Source organism: Cebus imitator, unplaced genomic scaffold (genome assembly GCF_001604975.1).
Source record: "Cebus imitator isolate Cc_AM_T3 unplaced genomic scaffold, Cebus_imitator-1.0 Scaffold444, whole genome shotgun sequence".
Taxonomy (NCBI): Eukaryota; Metazoa; Chordata; class Mammalia; order Primates; family Cebidae; genus Cebus; species Cebus imitator.
The window spans coordinates 1,966,773-1,984,267 of NW_016107759.1; the positions used below are offsets into that span (position 1 = coordinate 1,966,773).

At 50.5% G+C, this 17,495-nt stretch overlaps 2 protein-coding genes and 1 pseudogene across 4 annotated transcripts in view; 1 reads left to right on the plus strand and 2 right to left on the minus strand.

Annotated features, from left to right (window-relative positions):
• Window positions 1-1,691, minus strand: part of KCTD5 (potassium channel tetramerization domain containing 5) — a 25,852-nt gene extending 24,161 nt beyond the window's left edge. For both annotated transcript variants that reach the window (XM_017511221.2, XM_017511222.2), the window contains exon 1: window positions 1,372-1,691. In XM_017511221.2, coding sequence (XP_017366710.1) covers window positions 1,372-1,623 — 252 coding nt within the window. In that variant the 5' untranslated portion in view covers window positions 1,624-1,691. The remainder of the gene's footprint in view (window positions 1-1,371) is intronic.
• A 276-nt stretch (window positions 1,692-1,967) lies between these two features.
• The window catches only part of PDPK1 (3-phosphoinositide dependent protein kinase 1), a 79,636-nt gene continuing 64,108 nt past the window's right edge, over window positions 1,968-17,495 (minus strand). Inside the window, exons 12-14 of one of the 2 annotated variants that reach the window (XM_017511219.2) lie at window positions 9,084-9,141; window positions 7,835-7,987; window positions 1,968-7,455 (exon numbers count right to left, since the gene is read on the minus strand). In XM_017511219.2, the coding sequence (XP_017366708.2) occupies window positions 7,339-7,455; window positions 7,835-7,987; window positions 9,084-9,141 (328 nt within the window). In that variant the 3' untranslated portion in view covers window positions 1,968-7,338. The remainder of the gene's footprint in view (window positions 7,456-7,834; window positions 7,988-9,083; window positions 9,142-17,495) is intronic. The other variant, XM_017511220.2, reaches the window with a different exon arrangement.
• Window positions 10,188-10,999, plus strand: LOC108291020 (annotated as a pseudogene).

Sequence of the window (17,495 nt, forward strand, 5' to 3'; positions counted from 1 at the left end):
AAAAACAAAAAAAAAAGAAAGAAAGAAAAAAGAAAAACCAAACAGTAAAACATACACCCACACTTAGAAAAGGAAAATCACAGCTAACAAAAACCTATTTCTATCCTGGAGATGACTGTCATTTCCTGGGAGGTCAAGTCTCTGAGTAGAGGGCTTGCGCAAATGAGCAATGGAAACAGTTGGAAGTTGTGGGGTGAGACAGGAGTGTTGGCATCTCAAACCCTCATTTCTTCCCACAAGGTTGGCTTAGCAGTGATTCCAGAGTTCTCATTTCCTGATCATGGTCATGCCATGCTGACAACGTTCTCAGTCAGGCTTCTCAAAGTTGAAGAGGGATCCGAACCTTTCTGGGAAGCCTCATGCCTGGTAAATGTTGGCTGCCAAGGCACAAAGCCAAGTGCAATCATGTAAGCTCAACTGAAGGACCCAGCAAAATTAGTGAAAGGCTTGTGAACTGCCTTGAATAAATACAGGTAACAACTTCTTCAAACAAGCTCTTTTCTTAGTTTCAATCCTGCACAACCTCCAAGATACTATTCCTCATCTCCACAATTCTTGATAAATAAAGGTATTAAAACGGTATTATCATCTGCACAACGGCATGAGCATTTCGCTTGATGAAAGACAAGCTGCAAACCAACCTGAAAATTCCTGTCATTTTGCGAGGACAGTGGGAAAACTAAGCCAATTAGAAAGCAAATTGAAAGATTCCCTACCTGGCCCTTCATGGACATCCCTAATGCAACCCTTAATATAAGCAACATTCCCTTCGAAAATCATACTATATACTACGGACATATCTTCTAAGAGGTGCTGAGTGGGTGCTGCGTGCTGTGGATGGAAAGGATGGAGCGCCAACTCTCTAAATGCAAGTCACTGGGGAAAAAAGAGCCGCCCATGTCAACCCCCACGCCAGCGTTAATTCAAACGTCCAGAATGTGAAAGGGCAAACCAACGCAGGGGTTCTGCTTCCAGAGCCAGCAAGTACCCTGGGACGGAGAAGAGAAGGCGTTCACACACCCTGGGCAAAAGAACCTAGTGAGAAAAAGTAGAATCACAGCAAAGTCCGGGGTCTGGGAGCCTCCTCCACCAAAGAGCAGAGAGGGCGAGAAAGAGACACCGCAAGGTGAAGCGACTCAGGATCCTCGAAGGCAGTGCACGCCAGGGCGCCATCCTCGCCCTCCCCTCCCAGGGTAGGGGGTCGGGGGAAGCTGGGAACGAGCTGGCGACAAGGTGGCGCGGGGCTCAAAGCTACCTTGAGAGGAGAGTCGCCCGCTCCCGCTGAGGTCTCCTCCGTGCTGAGCAGGGCGTGTGGGGCGGCCGCAGGCCTGGACGGCCCGGACCCACCCGGCTAGCCCGCGCGGCCCTCACCTTGTCCGAGTCCAAGTCGGGGTCGGCCTGGCACAAGCGGTACAGGAAGGATTTCGGGTCCCGACACAGCGTCTGCCGAGTGGTGAGGAAGTAGGTGCCGCCGACGTTGAGCCGGACCCACTTGGACACGCTGCCGGGGCGCTGGGCCAGGGCGCCTAGCCCCGCGCTGCAGCGGCGGCACAGGCCGCCCCCCAGCCCCGCCCCGAGGCCGCCCCGGGCCGGCGGCAGGAGCTCGCAATGATTCTCCGCCATGATCCCAGCAAGCCCCGCCACAGCTCCCCTGCACCGGAAGCGTCCGGCTTTTAATACCGTCCTCCGAGTTCTGTCCCGCCCACAGGTCCGCCCTCGTAAAGTGCCCGCCCCGGCGTCACGCGGCAGGCGGAAGTTCCGGTCCGGAAAAGTGGCCGGCTGTGCCCGCTTCCGGCGGGAGCGGAACACGGCGTGGCCGGAGCGCCAACGCTGGTGGGCGGTGGCGGAGACCTGCCTCGGGCCCCCACACCAACGATGCGCGGGCGCCTGTCCCAGACCCCGACCTTCACCCCTGACCCCGACCCTAGTCCATGCCCTGGTTAAAGGAAGAGCCATGCCAGCAAACGTCTACACTCTACATGCTTTTTATTACAAGACTACCGAGCATACGAGGAAAATTCATCATCTGATAACTACACCTAATGCACAAATATTTGGGAAAAAAAAAAAAAAGAATAAACAGATTCATTAAATTATATGATTAAATCATTGACCAAATAGAAAATTTATATAATAAAGCCAGAAAAAAAGTTGTAAAATATAGTTTACAATAATTATTCACATTCAAGGCTGTACATCAATACATACAACAACGTGGCCCCGAACATGAATTCAATCCAAATAATTCATATATTAGAATTTAAATAACACAGACTGAACTAGAGGCCAACAATAGCCAGCAAATAACCTTATATAAGAATAAAAATACAAAAGTGTATATCCTAATATCATTGCATTATTTGTTTTCATAAGTTCTCTTCATTTTTGCTTTGCCTGTACATCACAGTTACAGCTACAGACCAGGTAGAGAATATTACGCATGTTCTAACCGACTGCCACCCACCTGAAAGACCTACTATTCATTTACCCTATTTTATGTTAAGGAATGGCTACAGCAGCTCTAAATACTGTAACAATTTAGTTTTGCCCATGTCCAACTTGTAGTCATAATACAGGCTTTTACCGGCAAAATGACCTCTATTCATAGTCATTCTGCCAGATGGTTAGGCTACGTGGGTTACACAGCTAAAAAAAAGGTCTGCCTTTTGTAAAAAGTTCTCTGTACATAGTTTGGTGTTTCTTCATATTGAAGAAATGAGTTATGGGGAAAATTCAGGTACACACGTAGGCTCGTTCAGTTGCTCACCACAGCAATCTCAACAGATAAAAGTGCTCTTTGTTGGAAACAGCTTCCTCCTCAGACCGGTTCTCCACAGGCAGCCTTGTCTACAACCCTGCAATCTTGGGCCAGAAGTAGTGGCCCCTCCCACATGTGCTGCCTAAGAAGGGACCCCACCCAGTGAGTCAACAGAGGTTCAAGTCAGGTTTGAAAATAACTGGGGAAAGGCGTATGACAACTTCCAGAACATAGTACCTTCACCGTATTCTCAAAGCAGCTGCGATCTCTGAAGTCTCAGAGTGAGCACCCCGGGTCTGTGGACCAGCCAGGCGAGGGTCCTCAGGGCTTCAGAGGAGGGCAAGAAACCAAATTGTGTGCAATTTGGCCATAATCTCTGGTAGAGTGAAGCAGCACTGAACATGGCGCCTAGAAAAATCTGCTGCATGTTCCCCCTCAGAATCAATGGACCACAACTAAAGTGGAGAAACTAAAATCTGCAACCAAATTTGGGTGGTCTGGACTCGACGCCAGCTAGGCAATCTGCAACACGTGGGCAGGGAGTGGGGCGGAGGAGGCCTGAAATCTACACCAGCTGGGACAACCACGCCCTGCCGTGAAAAAGCCAGCCTGGCTGCTGGGCTCTTCTGAACCACTAAGACCTTCCAATGTGGAGTGGTGCGGGGAGACAAATACACTCTTATAAACCCAATCAGCTACATGGTTTTTTCCAAGTAGAGGCTTTGCTCTGCTACCGATTCCAAATGGCCTAATGTACTTTCTGAGTCTATAAACTTAATTACAAATCGCTCACTAAGCACGTGGCAAGGTCAGTTCAACACTTGTTATCTCTGCTGACTGTGCAGATGCAAATTCAGTACCATTGTGGACACAAAGTACAAGATTCCGAAAATATCACCAAGCACTTGAAAGCCACAGCAGCACGGATGGAGGAGAGCTAACATGCAGGCGGAGCCAGGATCTCGCAACGCAAGAGAGGAAACCGGCTCCTGGAAAAAATCTGCCACAAATGGACTGCAGTAATGACATTATCTTAGCAATTAAAAAAGAGCGGTCTCATTCAAACATTCTTTGGAACACGGCTTATCAGAAACTGATTTGTTCAGAATCTGCAGGACACAACTAAGGTGGTTTTGCTACTGGAACTCTGAGCATCTAAACATCAGTTTGAGAGAGAGAAGTATCTTTAAAATGAACAAACTCTTTGACCTCAAAATACCACTTCTAGGCATCTAAGGGGAAAACGAAATCGGTAAAAAAAATCAAAAGATTTGAAGACATTCATCACAGCATTATTTAAATAATGGAAAAATCAGAAACCATCTAAATATTTTAGAGTAGGGAAATGGTCAGATAAATTACAGTAAAATGGACAATGACTAAACCCTACAATTGTTAAAAACGTGTCTCTGGGAAACTCATGACACGGGAAAATGCTTAAGATAAAATCAAGTGAGAAGACAATGCAAACGGTGTGTGTCGAATGTCCCCAGTATAGTTTAAAAGTGAACAAATGGTGGGGCAGGATATAGGCCAAAATGCTCACAGTGGTCTTCTCTGGGTGGCGGGCCTACAGCTAATCTTGTCAGAGACAAATGTTTTGAGTCACTTAGAGCCCTCTGCTGGTGCCTGGGGGTCTGTGCCATGGGACAGTCTCCACAATTCCTCTGGGCAAGGGCCACAAATTCCACAGTCTGTCCCAAGAAGGCTGGAGTAGGTGGAGTCCCCAGCAGCTGTGGCATAACCAGCCATCTCTCTCAAAACGAATTGTTAACAAGCCTTCCACAAGTTAAGGTTCCACATGGTAGCCGTGGTGCAGAGCCATTTACTAGGGTGGAGAGGCTCTTCTCTAGCTGGGGCCTAACAGAGGGGAGAAAAGAGTCCCACAGAAGCCAGCCCCAGTCTGTCCCCAGAGAAAGGCAAGGCACCTAGACCACCTAGGCCGGCAGCAACCACAGCCTCCCTCCCCTCTGTGCCAAGAAGCCACACAGGGTTTGATCCTGACATTCCACCTATTTCCCACATGTGAGGAGATGCATGGCCCAGGTCTATTGTAGCAGGTGCCATCTTCCTCACCTTGGATAAACCCACCACTGTAATTCCACGTAAGCACAGGCGATCCCCCACGTTCCACCGTAGAATGCAAGGCACCTGTGTGCCAGATGATGGCTCTAAGAATGTGCTAGATAAAACTGGAGTTGACAGGAACAAGCACAGGGTAAGGAAAGAAAACACACGGGCCTTTAAAAAGGTAAGAAAAAGGGGCTGGCTGAGGAGAAGGGTGACCCACAAGAAGGGCTTGGCTGTCACTAGCTCAGGCAACGGCCATCATTTGAGCTGTCAGGTGCCAGCTCTGGCTCTGAGCCCCTAGTTCTGAGCTTTGGAGGTTAAGACCGAGCTTGTCACTGACGCCCAGGAGGTGGTGGTTCTATGCAGAGGAAGAACGCACAGAAGAGTCTCCCCAAGCAGCCCAGCCAAGTGCGCCAATCAAAGCCTCGTCCCAGCTCTGCTTGCTTCCCTATAACCAGACGGCCTGAAAGCCGTCTTTTCTGTGCCTGCATGTGCAATTAGGAGGGTTAGGAAGCCACTCTCTTACATGCAGACATAGGATGTTCTGAAATGGGTAAAACAGCTGATAAGGAGGAGTAAGCCTGAACAGAAATTCCTGAAAGGGCCGAGAGAGACTTCCCAACACAGGCAAGCCTTTCCAAAAGCCAAGAGAGAGGACTCCGACTCCAGCCACAGGCCCAGGGCAACGTGCTGGGCCCCAGAGCATCCTGCTCCCTTGGGCACCCCAGGGCAGGTGCGGCCCAGGACACTCCAGCTCACAGTCACAGACTCACATGCAGCTCTTGCACAGCAGCCACCAAGGCCCAGGCAGAAACCGCAGGCAAGGACTCGGGAACATCTCTGCCCCTCCGAGGCCCCCATCTGCACTTGCCTAGCTACAAAGAGCCATTCTTGTCATTAGCAGTGTCAAAAGGACACCTTCCCTCTCAATTTGGACCCGGCCTGGCACACAGGGTCACTGATGAGTCATCTGTAACTTGGGGGTAGGGGCCAGGGAGGGTGGATACAGAGCCAGAGGCACATCTGTGGACAGCAATGTCTGCCTCTCCCGCATGGGACTGAGGGCTGCCCTCCAGGGACAACCTGGGCAGAGAGAGAAGGGTCATGCCCTGCCAGGCCACAAGGAGCTCTCTCTGCCTGGGAAGTAGCAACGGAAAGGACAAATGCATCTGGCCTCTCTGTGCTATAGAGCAGGGCAAGGCCACCAAAGCATCAAAGGGCAACAGCCCCAAAACCAGCAGAGGAAACGAGACCAGCTGTGGCTTAAGTGCGCTGTTCTTGCTTCCTGTGCAACGGTAATGGGGAAAGTCCACTCTTCATGGGACGAGATGAGCCGGCAGCATGAGACGGCTGAGATTTTCAATAGAGATGTAGAAACTCTGAGTTCGCTCTGAGAAATGTTTAACCACAACACAAAAGGGGTGTGTGTGATGCTGGCGCCTGCACTCCCCAGTGCTGTCCTCAGGAAACGGAAGCACCCCGGGACTGCTGATGCCAGGGTTCTCTCAGACCCTACTTCACCAACTGGGGTGGCCTGCATATTTAAACCTTTTAGGAGGCCCTTAGGCCTCTCTCCTCCACACAGAGGTCGGCAGGCCCTCTCTGCTCTGGCTGGATTCTCCAAGGCACCTCCTGGCCCCACCCAAGGCTTGGAGCAGGACTCTCTCTCATGCGATAACCTGGCTGGGTGCTGACTGGGTTCACCTCTGACGGCACAGTTTCCAGCCTGCACTTGGCTTCCAGCTCTTAGAGACCAACACTGCTCAGTAGGACAAGGGAGCCAGGGCCCTTGGACAGCACCCTCCACTCAGCAGCCTGCTCCTGTGCCACTCCATCCTCTCCCGCTCCTCACCACGAGTCTGCCTGCCAACACACAGCAGAGGCCACGAAAGCCTGCCACCAGAGCCACCACAGGGACATGCAACGGGCCCAGCCACGCCTAAGGGCCATACACGGGGAGACGCAAGAAAGGGAGCACATGACAGAAGCACAGAGCCTCCCCCTACAGAGAGGCGTGGCCACCCAGCAGGGCTGCAGAGGCTCCCTCCCTGGTGAAGAGTTCTGGGACCACAGCGTGAGGGGCGCAAAGAGCCAAATATACCCGGTCCCCTCGGCCACAGCAGGACCAGTGCATGGTTGGGGCAGGGCGGGCGCATGGTTTGGACTGATGCTAGGAGAAGCTGGTGACACCAGATTTGTCCACTAGTCTGGGCAGGACTGGGCTGACGTGCATGGAGCTGGGTCCCCAGGGCAACGAGAGCACGCAGAGGCCTCCACGGAGCACAGAGAGCAAGCAAAGCGACCCTGAATTCCTTTGTGTTATTGGTTTTGTTCCTTGTGTGGTTAGGTGTTTTTTTTCTTCTTTTCTTTTAAATAAAAATGCTGCAAGGTTTCCGCCTCTGCGTTCCCCTTGTGATGGCTGGCAGGTGGTCTGGAAGCGTCCGGGTGGCGGCCAAGCCGCGCTTGGGCAGGTGTCCTGGCAGCGAAGGGCAGCCCGGCCGCAGGCCACGTCACTGAACCGCGGCATCCGGGTGGCTCTGGTATCGCTGCCTCCAAACCTCCTGGATCTTCCTGCACCACTTGTGTGCATTCCCACTGGGGTCCATCAGATAATACGTCCTGTTAGGCTGCAAAGACAGAAGCCGTTGAGTGTTCCTGAGGAAGTCCCTCCAAAACCCCCACCCCAACCAGGTAAGCTGCCTACTACCAGTCATTCCAAATCCTGGAAGCACATGGGCATGCTGGTTCTTCATTCCACACAGGCAGAAAGCAAATATGTAGGCAGATGACCCACCTGCTAGTCACCACCAAACTCAAAAACAAGCACAGGATGTCTCCTGGCCCCTCGGGACTGAGCTGCTAGTGTGGGTGTCTGGGATGTCGGAAAGGGCAAGGCAGCTGCCCGGATCCCCGCTGCTCCCTCTGGCCAAGGCCCATGGCTTTGTCCCACATGGTGCAAAGCCCTCCCACTACCCTGAACACAGGAATCCTTGGGAACAGACCTACCGTGTGGACAAAGAAAGTTTTAAAATTCTTGGCTTCTGGTCGAAGTTCTTGTGACCAAGGAATTTCACCTTTCAGGACTTTGTTGACAGGATCCACGTAATATAAATGCGGTCCTTCTGTGAGCAACAACTGTCGTCTTCGTGCAAATAAACCCTGATTCCAAAACAAACAAAAAACACACACACACAAAAAAAACAGGCCATGCTTATCTGGGCTCAGAGCCAGTGCTGAGAGCATCTCCCGCAGCCTTGAGGGCTGAGCGGCCCCTCAGGGCTGCTCAAGGCACAGGGCCATGGCCACCACCGGTTCACCCACCCGTGCACTCACCCGAGGGCAGCGCACTTCCTGCCCCACCCGGCCCAGTTTCTAAGGTCACAGGCACTGCAGCATAGGTCTCTGCTGCTGAGCTAGCATGGACAGCCCATCCAAGTCAGGCCCGTGGCTCCCCTAGAAACTCTGCTCTGCCTGGGACAGGAGCCTGCTCTCGGTTGCCAGCCTCCACCGAGCTACACCTAGATCCTTGCCTGTGGAGGATACATGGCCAGGAACGGAGGCCAGAAGCCTGCGCTTGGAAGGGGCCCTAAGTGAGCACATGGAGTCCTGTATTTTCTAACCAAGGGTTAAAGCTAACAGTTACTGGTTTGTGTTCTGTCTGATCATACTAGAATTCCAGATCTGATGCATCCTACTATAGAAATAATATGATTTACATTTGAAAAAGGTACAAGATAACCAAATAAATATCTGAGCACATCCACACACCTGCCTGGCTCCAAACAGGAGCAACACTTGTAAGTGCTGAATCCATTTAATCCATAAAATGAACAATCCTTAAATTTTTATTTTATTTATTTATTGATTTATCTATCTATCTATCTATCTATCTATCTTTTCTTAACTCGGCAAACAGGATGGAAACTCATGTTTTTAAAACACTTCTAATGAAATATTAGACCACTGGCTAGGATATCAGACATGGCCTCTTCGACTTGATGGAAACCTCGAAATGGGCAGCCCCAGGATCCCGGGTGTGTGTGAGGCTGCTTCTGCTCTGCCCTAACTGGCCACGTGTGTGGCTCCACATGGCTACTCTCAAGGGGCGTAAGCCTTCCCGAGCTATGAGATCTAGAGATGATCTTTGAAAATCAAGAGAGGGTGAAGGATTCCACGCCACCACACTGCCCTTCTGAGCTGGAGTTGGGGAAGATGCAGGCGTGTGTGGGGAACAGCAGGACCACTGATCACTCACCTTCCGCTTATCCACTGGGCCCATCTTTAGTATTAAATTATTTTCTACAAATTGGTGCCTGTGAAAAGAAACAAGAAAGAGAGGCTCCTGTGAGAATCACAAACAGAAATCTCCATGCTCCTCCCACCACATGAACTCCCTATGCCCTTGGCCTGCCCCTCAGAGCCAGCATCACTTCAGGACAAGCAGAGAACTCCACATGTAACCCAGCACACACACCACTGCCGTGCAGAGCCTTAATCTGTATTTGCTTGCATATACAGAGTATATTACAGATGGAGCTTGCAGATACCAGAAACAGTACCTGCTGTCCCCTCACTGCCAGTGGCACCCACATGGCAGGGGAAAGGTGGGGGAGGACCATGCTGTAGAAATGGGCAGATAACACAAGTCACTGCTGCCTTAAAGCTGTGGTGAGGCACAGAACTGCCTCAGGAAAGATGGATGCCCTCAGAGTTGTCAACAGGACAAGATGATCGCCCTCAAGTTACCTCCCAAGCTGGGGGCCCCGATTCAGTGCTTGGGACCCAAAGAGTAGTTTATAATCACAAAGCCCTGAAAGACCCAAGTTGGACTTGCCTTAAGAACATCTTCCTCTGGTATTTCCACCATAGCAAAACCCCTTTATTCAAAGATGGCAGAAATTCGAAGAGCAAGCTTCAAATACAGGCTTTGATTTAATATATATTATTAACAAGCACACCTCATTTTTGGTTCCTAAGCCTTCAAGAGATTTTGTTTGTTTGTTCTGAGACGGTGTATCGCTCTATCGCTCAGACTGGACGGAGTGCAGTGCTGCGATCTCAGCTCACTGCAACCTCTGCCTCTCTGGTTCAAGTTATTCTCCTGCCTCAGCATCCTGAGTAGCTGGGATTAGGTGTGCACCACCACGCTCAGCTACTTTTTGTATTTTTAGTAGAGATGGGGTTTCACCATGTTGGTCAGGCTGGTCTCCAACTTCTCACCTCGTGATCCGCCTGCCTCGGCCTCCAAAAGTTCCGGCATTGAGATTTTTTTTCTTTTCTAAGAGACAAAGTTTTTGAGCGAGGGGCAAAGCGAACCCTGTGGACGGGTGGCAGTTGTCAGGGCCGTCGAGGTGGCAGCGACTCTGCGCTCCAGATGGAGACGGGGCCGCATCCCCGGCCGGGGCACTGCTGCAAGCCTGGCGGGCAGCTGGACATGAACCACGGCTTCGTGCTCCATATCCGATGGAACCAGATCACCCAGGACGGACCACAACAAGAAGGTGAAGCAGGCGGCCAAGGAGAAGGTGAGGAGGTGGCACACGCCCGCGCCGACGCGGCCCCACAAGCCAGACCTGCAGGTGTACCTGCCGCGACACCGAGATGTCTCTGCCCACCCACGCAACCCAGACTACGAAGAATCCGGTGAAAGCAGCAGTAGCGGAGGCTCCGAGCTGGAGCCTTCTAGCCACCAGCTCTTCTGCTTAGAGTACGAGGCAGACAGTGGAGAGGTCACATCAGTTATCATGTATCCGGGCGATGACCCGGGAAGGGTGAGTGAGGAGGTGTCAGCACGCACGCCTCTGGATCCACCCGTGCAAGAAGCCCTCAAGTTGCATATCCAGGAGGAAATTGCAAAGCGCGAGAGCCGACGCTGACCATAGTGAAGGCATTCTCTCCAGGCTGGAGTCACTGCACTCGGAAGAATTCTGCCCAGGGAGCTCATACTTAGTTTGGGGGTATCAGGACCAGTTTGTCTGACCTTGAGATCCCCAGAGGTGCTGCATCCATAGGGTGTTGCAGGACTACACCTGGCCTGCCTTGCAATCTTTCTTTCTTATATGTTGACCCATTTGCCCAGGCTGATATTCTGGAATTTTTTTTTTGAGAGTTTTGTATGGCTAACGTGGTGTTCTAGAAGCAGAGACTCCAGGGAGAACCAGGACTTATGAAGCCTCACACGAACATGGTACCTTCTCAGCAAGGTCATATGCCTGGCTGTGGCTGTTCCACTCAGCTGCATGAGCCATGCTTGTTATTTTATGGTTCTTCTGTGCTTTTGCTCATTTCTACCCATGTATTCATAGACTTTTTTCGGCCCTTTTTCTTTGTTCCTTTCCCTCATCTTTCTGCCTTAGGTAGAATCCATCCGTTCTCCTCCCCCTTCAACATGACTGTGTACCTCCAGCTGCTCAGGACTTTGGAGGTGGGGGGGTTCTGGGGATCTACCCTTCTAACAAACTCTCCAAGTAATTCTCATACCAATAAAGTGGGAGACCTAAAAAAAAAAAAAAAAAAAGGTCGTGCCCTGTTACTTGGGCTGGAGAACAGTGGTGCCATCACAGCTCACTGCAGCCTTTATGGATCTCCTGCGCTTAAGCCATTTTGCCACCTCAGCCTCCTGAGTAGCTGGGATTACAGGCACTTGCCACCATGCCCGGATACTTTTTTGTGTTTTTAGTAGAAACAGGGTTTCGCCGTATTAGCCAGGATGGTCTCAATCTGCTGACCTTGTGATCTATCCACCTCGGCCTCCCCAAGTGCTGGAATTACAGATGTGAGCCACCACGCCTGGCCAATAATATGTTTTAGATTTGAGGAAGGCATAAGATGACCAAATAAATATCCGAGAACATCCAGAAACATGCCTGTCTGGCTCCAAACAGGGCCAGCAGCACTTTTAAGACCGTCCAAAGTGCGGGCACAATATCCTGCCCCCCGCCCCCAGGGTTTACCCAGCCGCACCGTGACCCACCCAGACCTGGGTAGATCAGCATCCAGGCCTGCCGCCAGAGGGAGGCCCCAGGGCCTGGCCTCATGCACACACCCCAGCCTGTGGGTTTGAAACAATGGAGTCTTGAAGCAAGAAGAGTGTGTGACCATGAGGGGAAATGCAGCCCTCCTCTCGCACAGGGACTTTAACAAGCAAACACACACAACGTGGGGCTGGAAACAAAGAGAAACAGATCCAGGAGGTTCCTCAAGAGGAGATGTCATGAGGAGGACCCACCATAGCACAAAAAGCAGAGCACAGAAACACCTGGAGGAACCAAGGAGCTGGCAGGAAGCCGCTCTGATGGACAGGCCTGTGACAAGGAAGCCGTGCAGAGGAAGAACAAAGGGAAATTCATGATAAATTACACCAGGGCAGCCAGCACGGGAGACACAGGGTCCCTTTGAGCCCAGGCCGATCAGAGCTCTTGCGGGCAGATGAGGACAGAGAAGGCCCCATGGCATCTCCCAATCCTCAGCTTTTACCACGCTTCAGTAAGTGCCAGAAGAGGTGACAAGAGACACGGTTTAAAATACCAACTCGAAGGAGAGAAAAACCAGAAGAACACAGCGGGCCATCCTTCCAGCCCACGTGGGAGGGGCCGCCTTCCTGGCTGAGAGTGAGAGCAGCAGCCCAGCCTTGAGCTCCACCTACAAAACCACCTCCATCTACAAAACCACCAGGACCACAGCCGGGGCAGAAAAGGGCTTCCAGATACAGCTGCCACAGGCTGCTGCCTGCACTCCACAGCAAATTCACAGTGCCACGAAGAGGCCTGTCATTCAACAGAAAACTCAGCAAAAAGGCACAAACTAAAAATTCCCAGAAAAGGAATTCAGTGAAACAAAGAAACTCTCAATGGCCCTAAATGAAGAAATGGAGCTGGGCCACTCTGCTCTGATTGGCTGGGCATGACACGGGTGTGGGTGTGCAGCAGTGGTGCTCCTGCTCAACACCGGAGGCCTGGGGAGGACTCGCTGAGGAATTGATTCGGAAATAGGACTGAGAAGCAGTCTCGCTTCCAGAAATCCATTCTGAGAGAAAAAAGAAAACAAAGAGCCCAGGGGCACTCCCAGCAATGTCATCCACACTAAGGACACCAAAGCCCCAGAGTGGCTCGGCAACAGAACACGCCAGCACCTCAGAAAGGCCAGCAAGGGCCCCACGGACATGTGCCACCCATCCCCTAGCCAGCATCACCTGCAAGTAACAATGAAATGGACAACATCCATTCCCCTGTGGCCCGGGGTGTGTGGACAGAGACTGCAGGCGAAGCTCTGCTGGTGGCATCAACAGCAGCGCATGTGCGTTCAGTGGACTGACCTGTCAGCTCCCAACACGAAACAGCTCCTTGCTGTCACCTACTTGGAAGTTTAAGTATTTCTAGGAATCAATTTAATATTTTTTTTTCTGAGATGGAGTCTCCCTCTCTTGCCTAGGCTAGAGTGCGGGATCTCGGCTCACTGCAATTTCTACCTCCCGGGTTCAAGTGATTCTTCTGTCTCAGCCTCTTGAGTAGCTGGGATTACAGGCACCCGCCACTACGCTAGGCTAATTTTTGGCATTTTTAGTAGAGACAGGGTTTCACCACGTTGGCCGGGCTGGAATCACCTTGACTTTTTACTTCAAAAAGACCACTCCTATCCCCCGCCCCCCCAGAGCCCTTTCCTCCCCAGAAGGCTGGATGAGACATCTGAAGACCTGGAGACACACGTAACTACTCGCCATGCATATGGGGCTTTCCGGAGGCGCCTCACTCTCATACACGGCATTTTGGCTCCCTCAAAGCTCCCTCTGCACAGAGGAGGATACAGGGCAATCTACAAAGGGTGACCACAGAAAACCCCCTTCTCTAATGCCAAAGTGGGAGTTCTGGCCACCTCCTCCATCCACCCTCACCCAGAACCCAAAATGAATACCATCAAGGATCCAAGTCCAAGGCCACTAGCAAAGCACCCACCACGCCTAGGAAAGCCCCAGCAGGGCACCAGAGCTCCACCGAGGCTTTTGTAATACCTTGGCAGGGCTCTCCAAGCTCAGCTTCGCCTCTAGTGAGGGGAGGGACCCAGTGGTGATGGCAGACGGGCCCCAGGTTTCCTCTCCAACCTACCAGTCCCATGGCCCCTCACACTCTTAACCTTTGTGGAAGACCCCACAGAGCTTTCAGATCAACTGACATACTGTATACTGCACAGGAAATCAGAACTGGGACACGTTCAAATATTTAATTCATTTAAAAAACACAATAAACCCATTAGTATTAACGTACATAACTTTTAAAGTAACTACTTTCCAAAACAAAAATAACCAACAAGGAGAGCGGCCCTGCGGTGTGCTGCGCAGGCCTCTCCTGTCTGGCTGACGAGGAGAGTGGCGGATCCCCACACCTGCCCATGCCCGCACTCTGCCCAGACCTTTGTTTAGGTGTAAGGACAGGAAAAACACCCAGCCTCACTCAGATCAACAGCTAGAAAAGGGAGAAGTACTCATCCTTTTTAGAGATTTGTCACTTCCTGACCCTTTGGCTAAGAATAAGTGTAGATGTTGGTGGCTATTCTTCGTGGATACTATATCAAAATTCAGAAAGTGATGGCTGCTTCAAGCTTACTTGCAATGTGAAATCTGATTCGTAACAATTAATTTTCATACTCTGTGACACTAAAATCCATCAATCTACCTTACACTAGTGGTTCTTCTACCCTCACGTGATTTTATAGGTCATACAATGGTCATCTGGAAGACAGTGGCTCGCTGAGTTATGTAAAGCTTCCAAATGTTGACAGATTTCATTCTATAGTGTCAACAGATCAGTTCATTGATATCACTACGTATCTCCTCAAGAATAACCTTTGGCCTCTAATCCCAGCACTCTGGGAAGCTGGGACAGCTGAATCACTTGAGGTCAGGAGTTTGAGACCAGCCTGAACAATATGGTGAAACTTCATCTCCACTAAAAATACAAAAATCAGCTGGGCATGGTGATACACACCTGTAATCCCAGCTCCTCGGGAGGCTGAAGCAGGAGAATCGCTTGAACCCGGGAGATGGAGGTTGCAGTGAGCCAAGATCGCGCAACTACACTCCAGCCTGGGCCACAGAGCGAGACTCCATTTCAAAAAGAGAGAAAAGACTTTTAGCCGAGTGGTGCAGTAGCTCATGCTTGTAATCCCACCAGTTTGGGAAGTCAAAGTGAGAGGACTGCTTGAGTCCAAGACCAGCCCGGGTAACACAGTGAGACCTTGGTCTCTATTTCTTTTAAAAGATAAATAAGCAACAATAAAAGAATTTTATTGGGAAGGTATCAGGCTCACAGTGATGAATAAATTTACCAAAATTCTAATTTTCACTTGAAGGTTTTAATTTTATCATTGGTATAAATATGGGCAGTTGATTTCCTTAAAGTAACAAGCTCACTCCAATCATTTTCAAGAAAAACATTGGCCAAATAGCTAAGTCTGCAAAAGGCTGAGTCCGTCAGACTCAGTTTGCCTGTCATACGCTCCCTGAGCATAGCAAGCAAGAGTCACACAAGTGTGTCTCCCTGAGGCGGCTGCACACTCGTGTTTGCAGCAGAAGTGAGTGCTTTTCTGCGTACTTCCTACCTCATCCTACAAAGCATTAATAACACTCATCATTTTTAACCAACACTCAGAAGCGAGGCTGATTTCTTTCCTCTCTCTCTTCCTGTGGGTGAGTGAAGATAGGATGATCACCTGGTAACGCTTGCAGCCATGGCCTCAAGTCATGCTCAGGTGCCACCAGTTCCACCCACCATGGCTTCCGCACCATCAGCACAAATGGGAAAACACGTGTTCTGGAAACAATCACGAAATTCACAAAGGCACTCCACATTCTGACTACGTCAGTGCCATTTGTGCTTTATGGTCAAGCACTGGGGTAAAAGAACATCATCTGTAGGCTGGGCGCAGTGGCTCAGGCCTGGAATCCCAGCACACTGGGAGGCCAAGGTGGGTGGATCATCTGAAATCAGGAGTTTCAGACCAGCCTGGGCAACATGGTGAAACTCTATCTCTACTAAAAATAGAAAAATGAGCCAGACGTGGCGGCACATGCCCATAATCCCAGCTACTTGGGAGGCTGAGGCCGGAGAACTGCTTGAGCCCAGGAGGCAGAGGTTGCAGCAAGCAGGTATCACCCTACTGCACTCTAGCCTGGGTGACAGAGGGAGACTCTGTCTCAAAAAAAAAGAACATTATCTGTGATGAGAAGCCAGGGGACACAGGCCAAGTGGCAGGTCCACGCTGTCCGTAGACTCATCGACTATGAGGGAAAAGCACAACTCAGCAGCGGACGTATCAATCCCTTCTTTGTGCTTGCAGTCACATCTTTAATCCAGCAAGTGTCTTTCTTTTTTTCTTTTCTTTTCTTTTTTTTTTCCCAGAGACAGAGTTTCACTCTTGTTGCCCAGGATGGACTGCAATGAATGGTGTGATCTTGGCTCACCACAACCTCCACCTCCCAGGTTTAAGCCATCTCCTCTCTCAGCCTCCTGAGTAGCTGGGATTACAGGTCTGAGCCACCACACACGGCTAATTTTTTGTATTTTTAGTAGAGATGGGGTTTCTTCATCTGGTCAGGGTGGTCTCGAACTGCTGACCTGAGGTCACCTACCAGCATCAGCCTCCCAAAGTGCTGGGATTATAAGCGTAAGCCACCAAGCTTGGCCAATCCAGCGAGTTTCTACTGCATCATGGACTGTGGCAGCACGGGGTGGCCAAGGCTGAGGCCACGCCGCAGCAGGGGCTTTGTCTCCCAGCTACTGTGTGGCCTCTCCGGCCTCTACATTGCAGCTTTAAGAGCTTCAGTGACTCTTTATTGTCTGAAAGGCTATAAGAAATGACACTGGATTTTAAAGAGCTCATCATATATATATTTAAAATGTTCTTTTCAAGTATAAAATATTCCTTGGAAATTAACAAATTCCTTTTACCTGTTTTTTTTGAGGCAGGGTCTCACTCTGTTGCCCCGACTGGAGTGCAGTAGCAAGATGCTGGCTCACTGCAGCCTCAACTTCCAAGGCTCAGGTGGTCCTCCTACCTCAACCTCCCCGAGCAGCTGGGACTACAGGTGTGCACCACCACGCCCGGCTGATTTTTGTCTTCTTTTGTAGACACAGGGTTTCAACACATTGCCCAAGCTGCTCTTGGACTACTGGGCCCAAGTAATCTATCCGCCTTGGCCTCCAAAGTGCTAGGATTACAGGTACGATCCTGAACTTACTGTATTCTCATGTAGGCACAAGAAAAACTTCAGGATTTCAAAATAATGATTCAGTGAATAACAAAGTTACAGAGGCTATAGCAGGTATAAAGAACACATAGTAAGAGTTTAATAGAAATACTGAAAATTTATTATCTCTAAAAATGCATCTATTGGCTGGTATAGTGGCTCATGCCTGAAATCCCAGCACTTTGAGAAGCTAAGGCGAGATCACTTGAGGTACGGAGTTCTAGGCCAGCCTGGCCAACATGGTGAAACCCTGTCTTTACTAAAAATACAAAAATTAGCCAGGTGTGGTGGTGCACGCCTGTAGTCCCAGATACTCGGGAGGCTCAGGCTGCAGGATTGCTTGAACCTGGGAGGCAGAGATTGCATGAGCAGAGATCTTATCACTGGACTCCAGCATGCGGGACAGAGCTGCCTCATTTGGAAAAA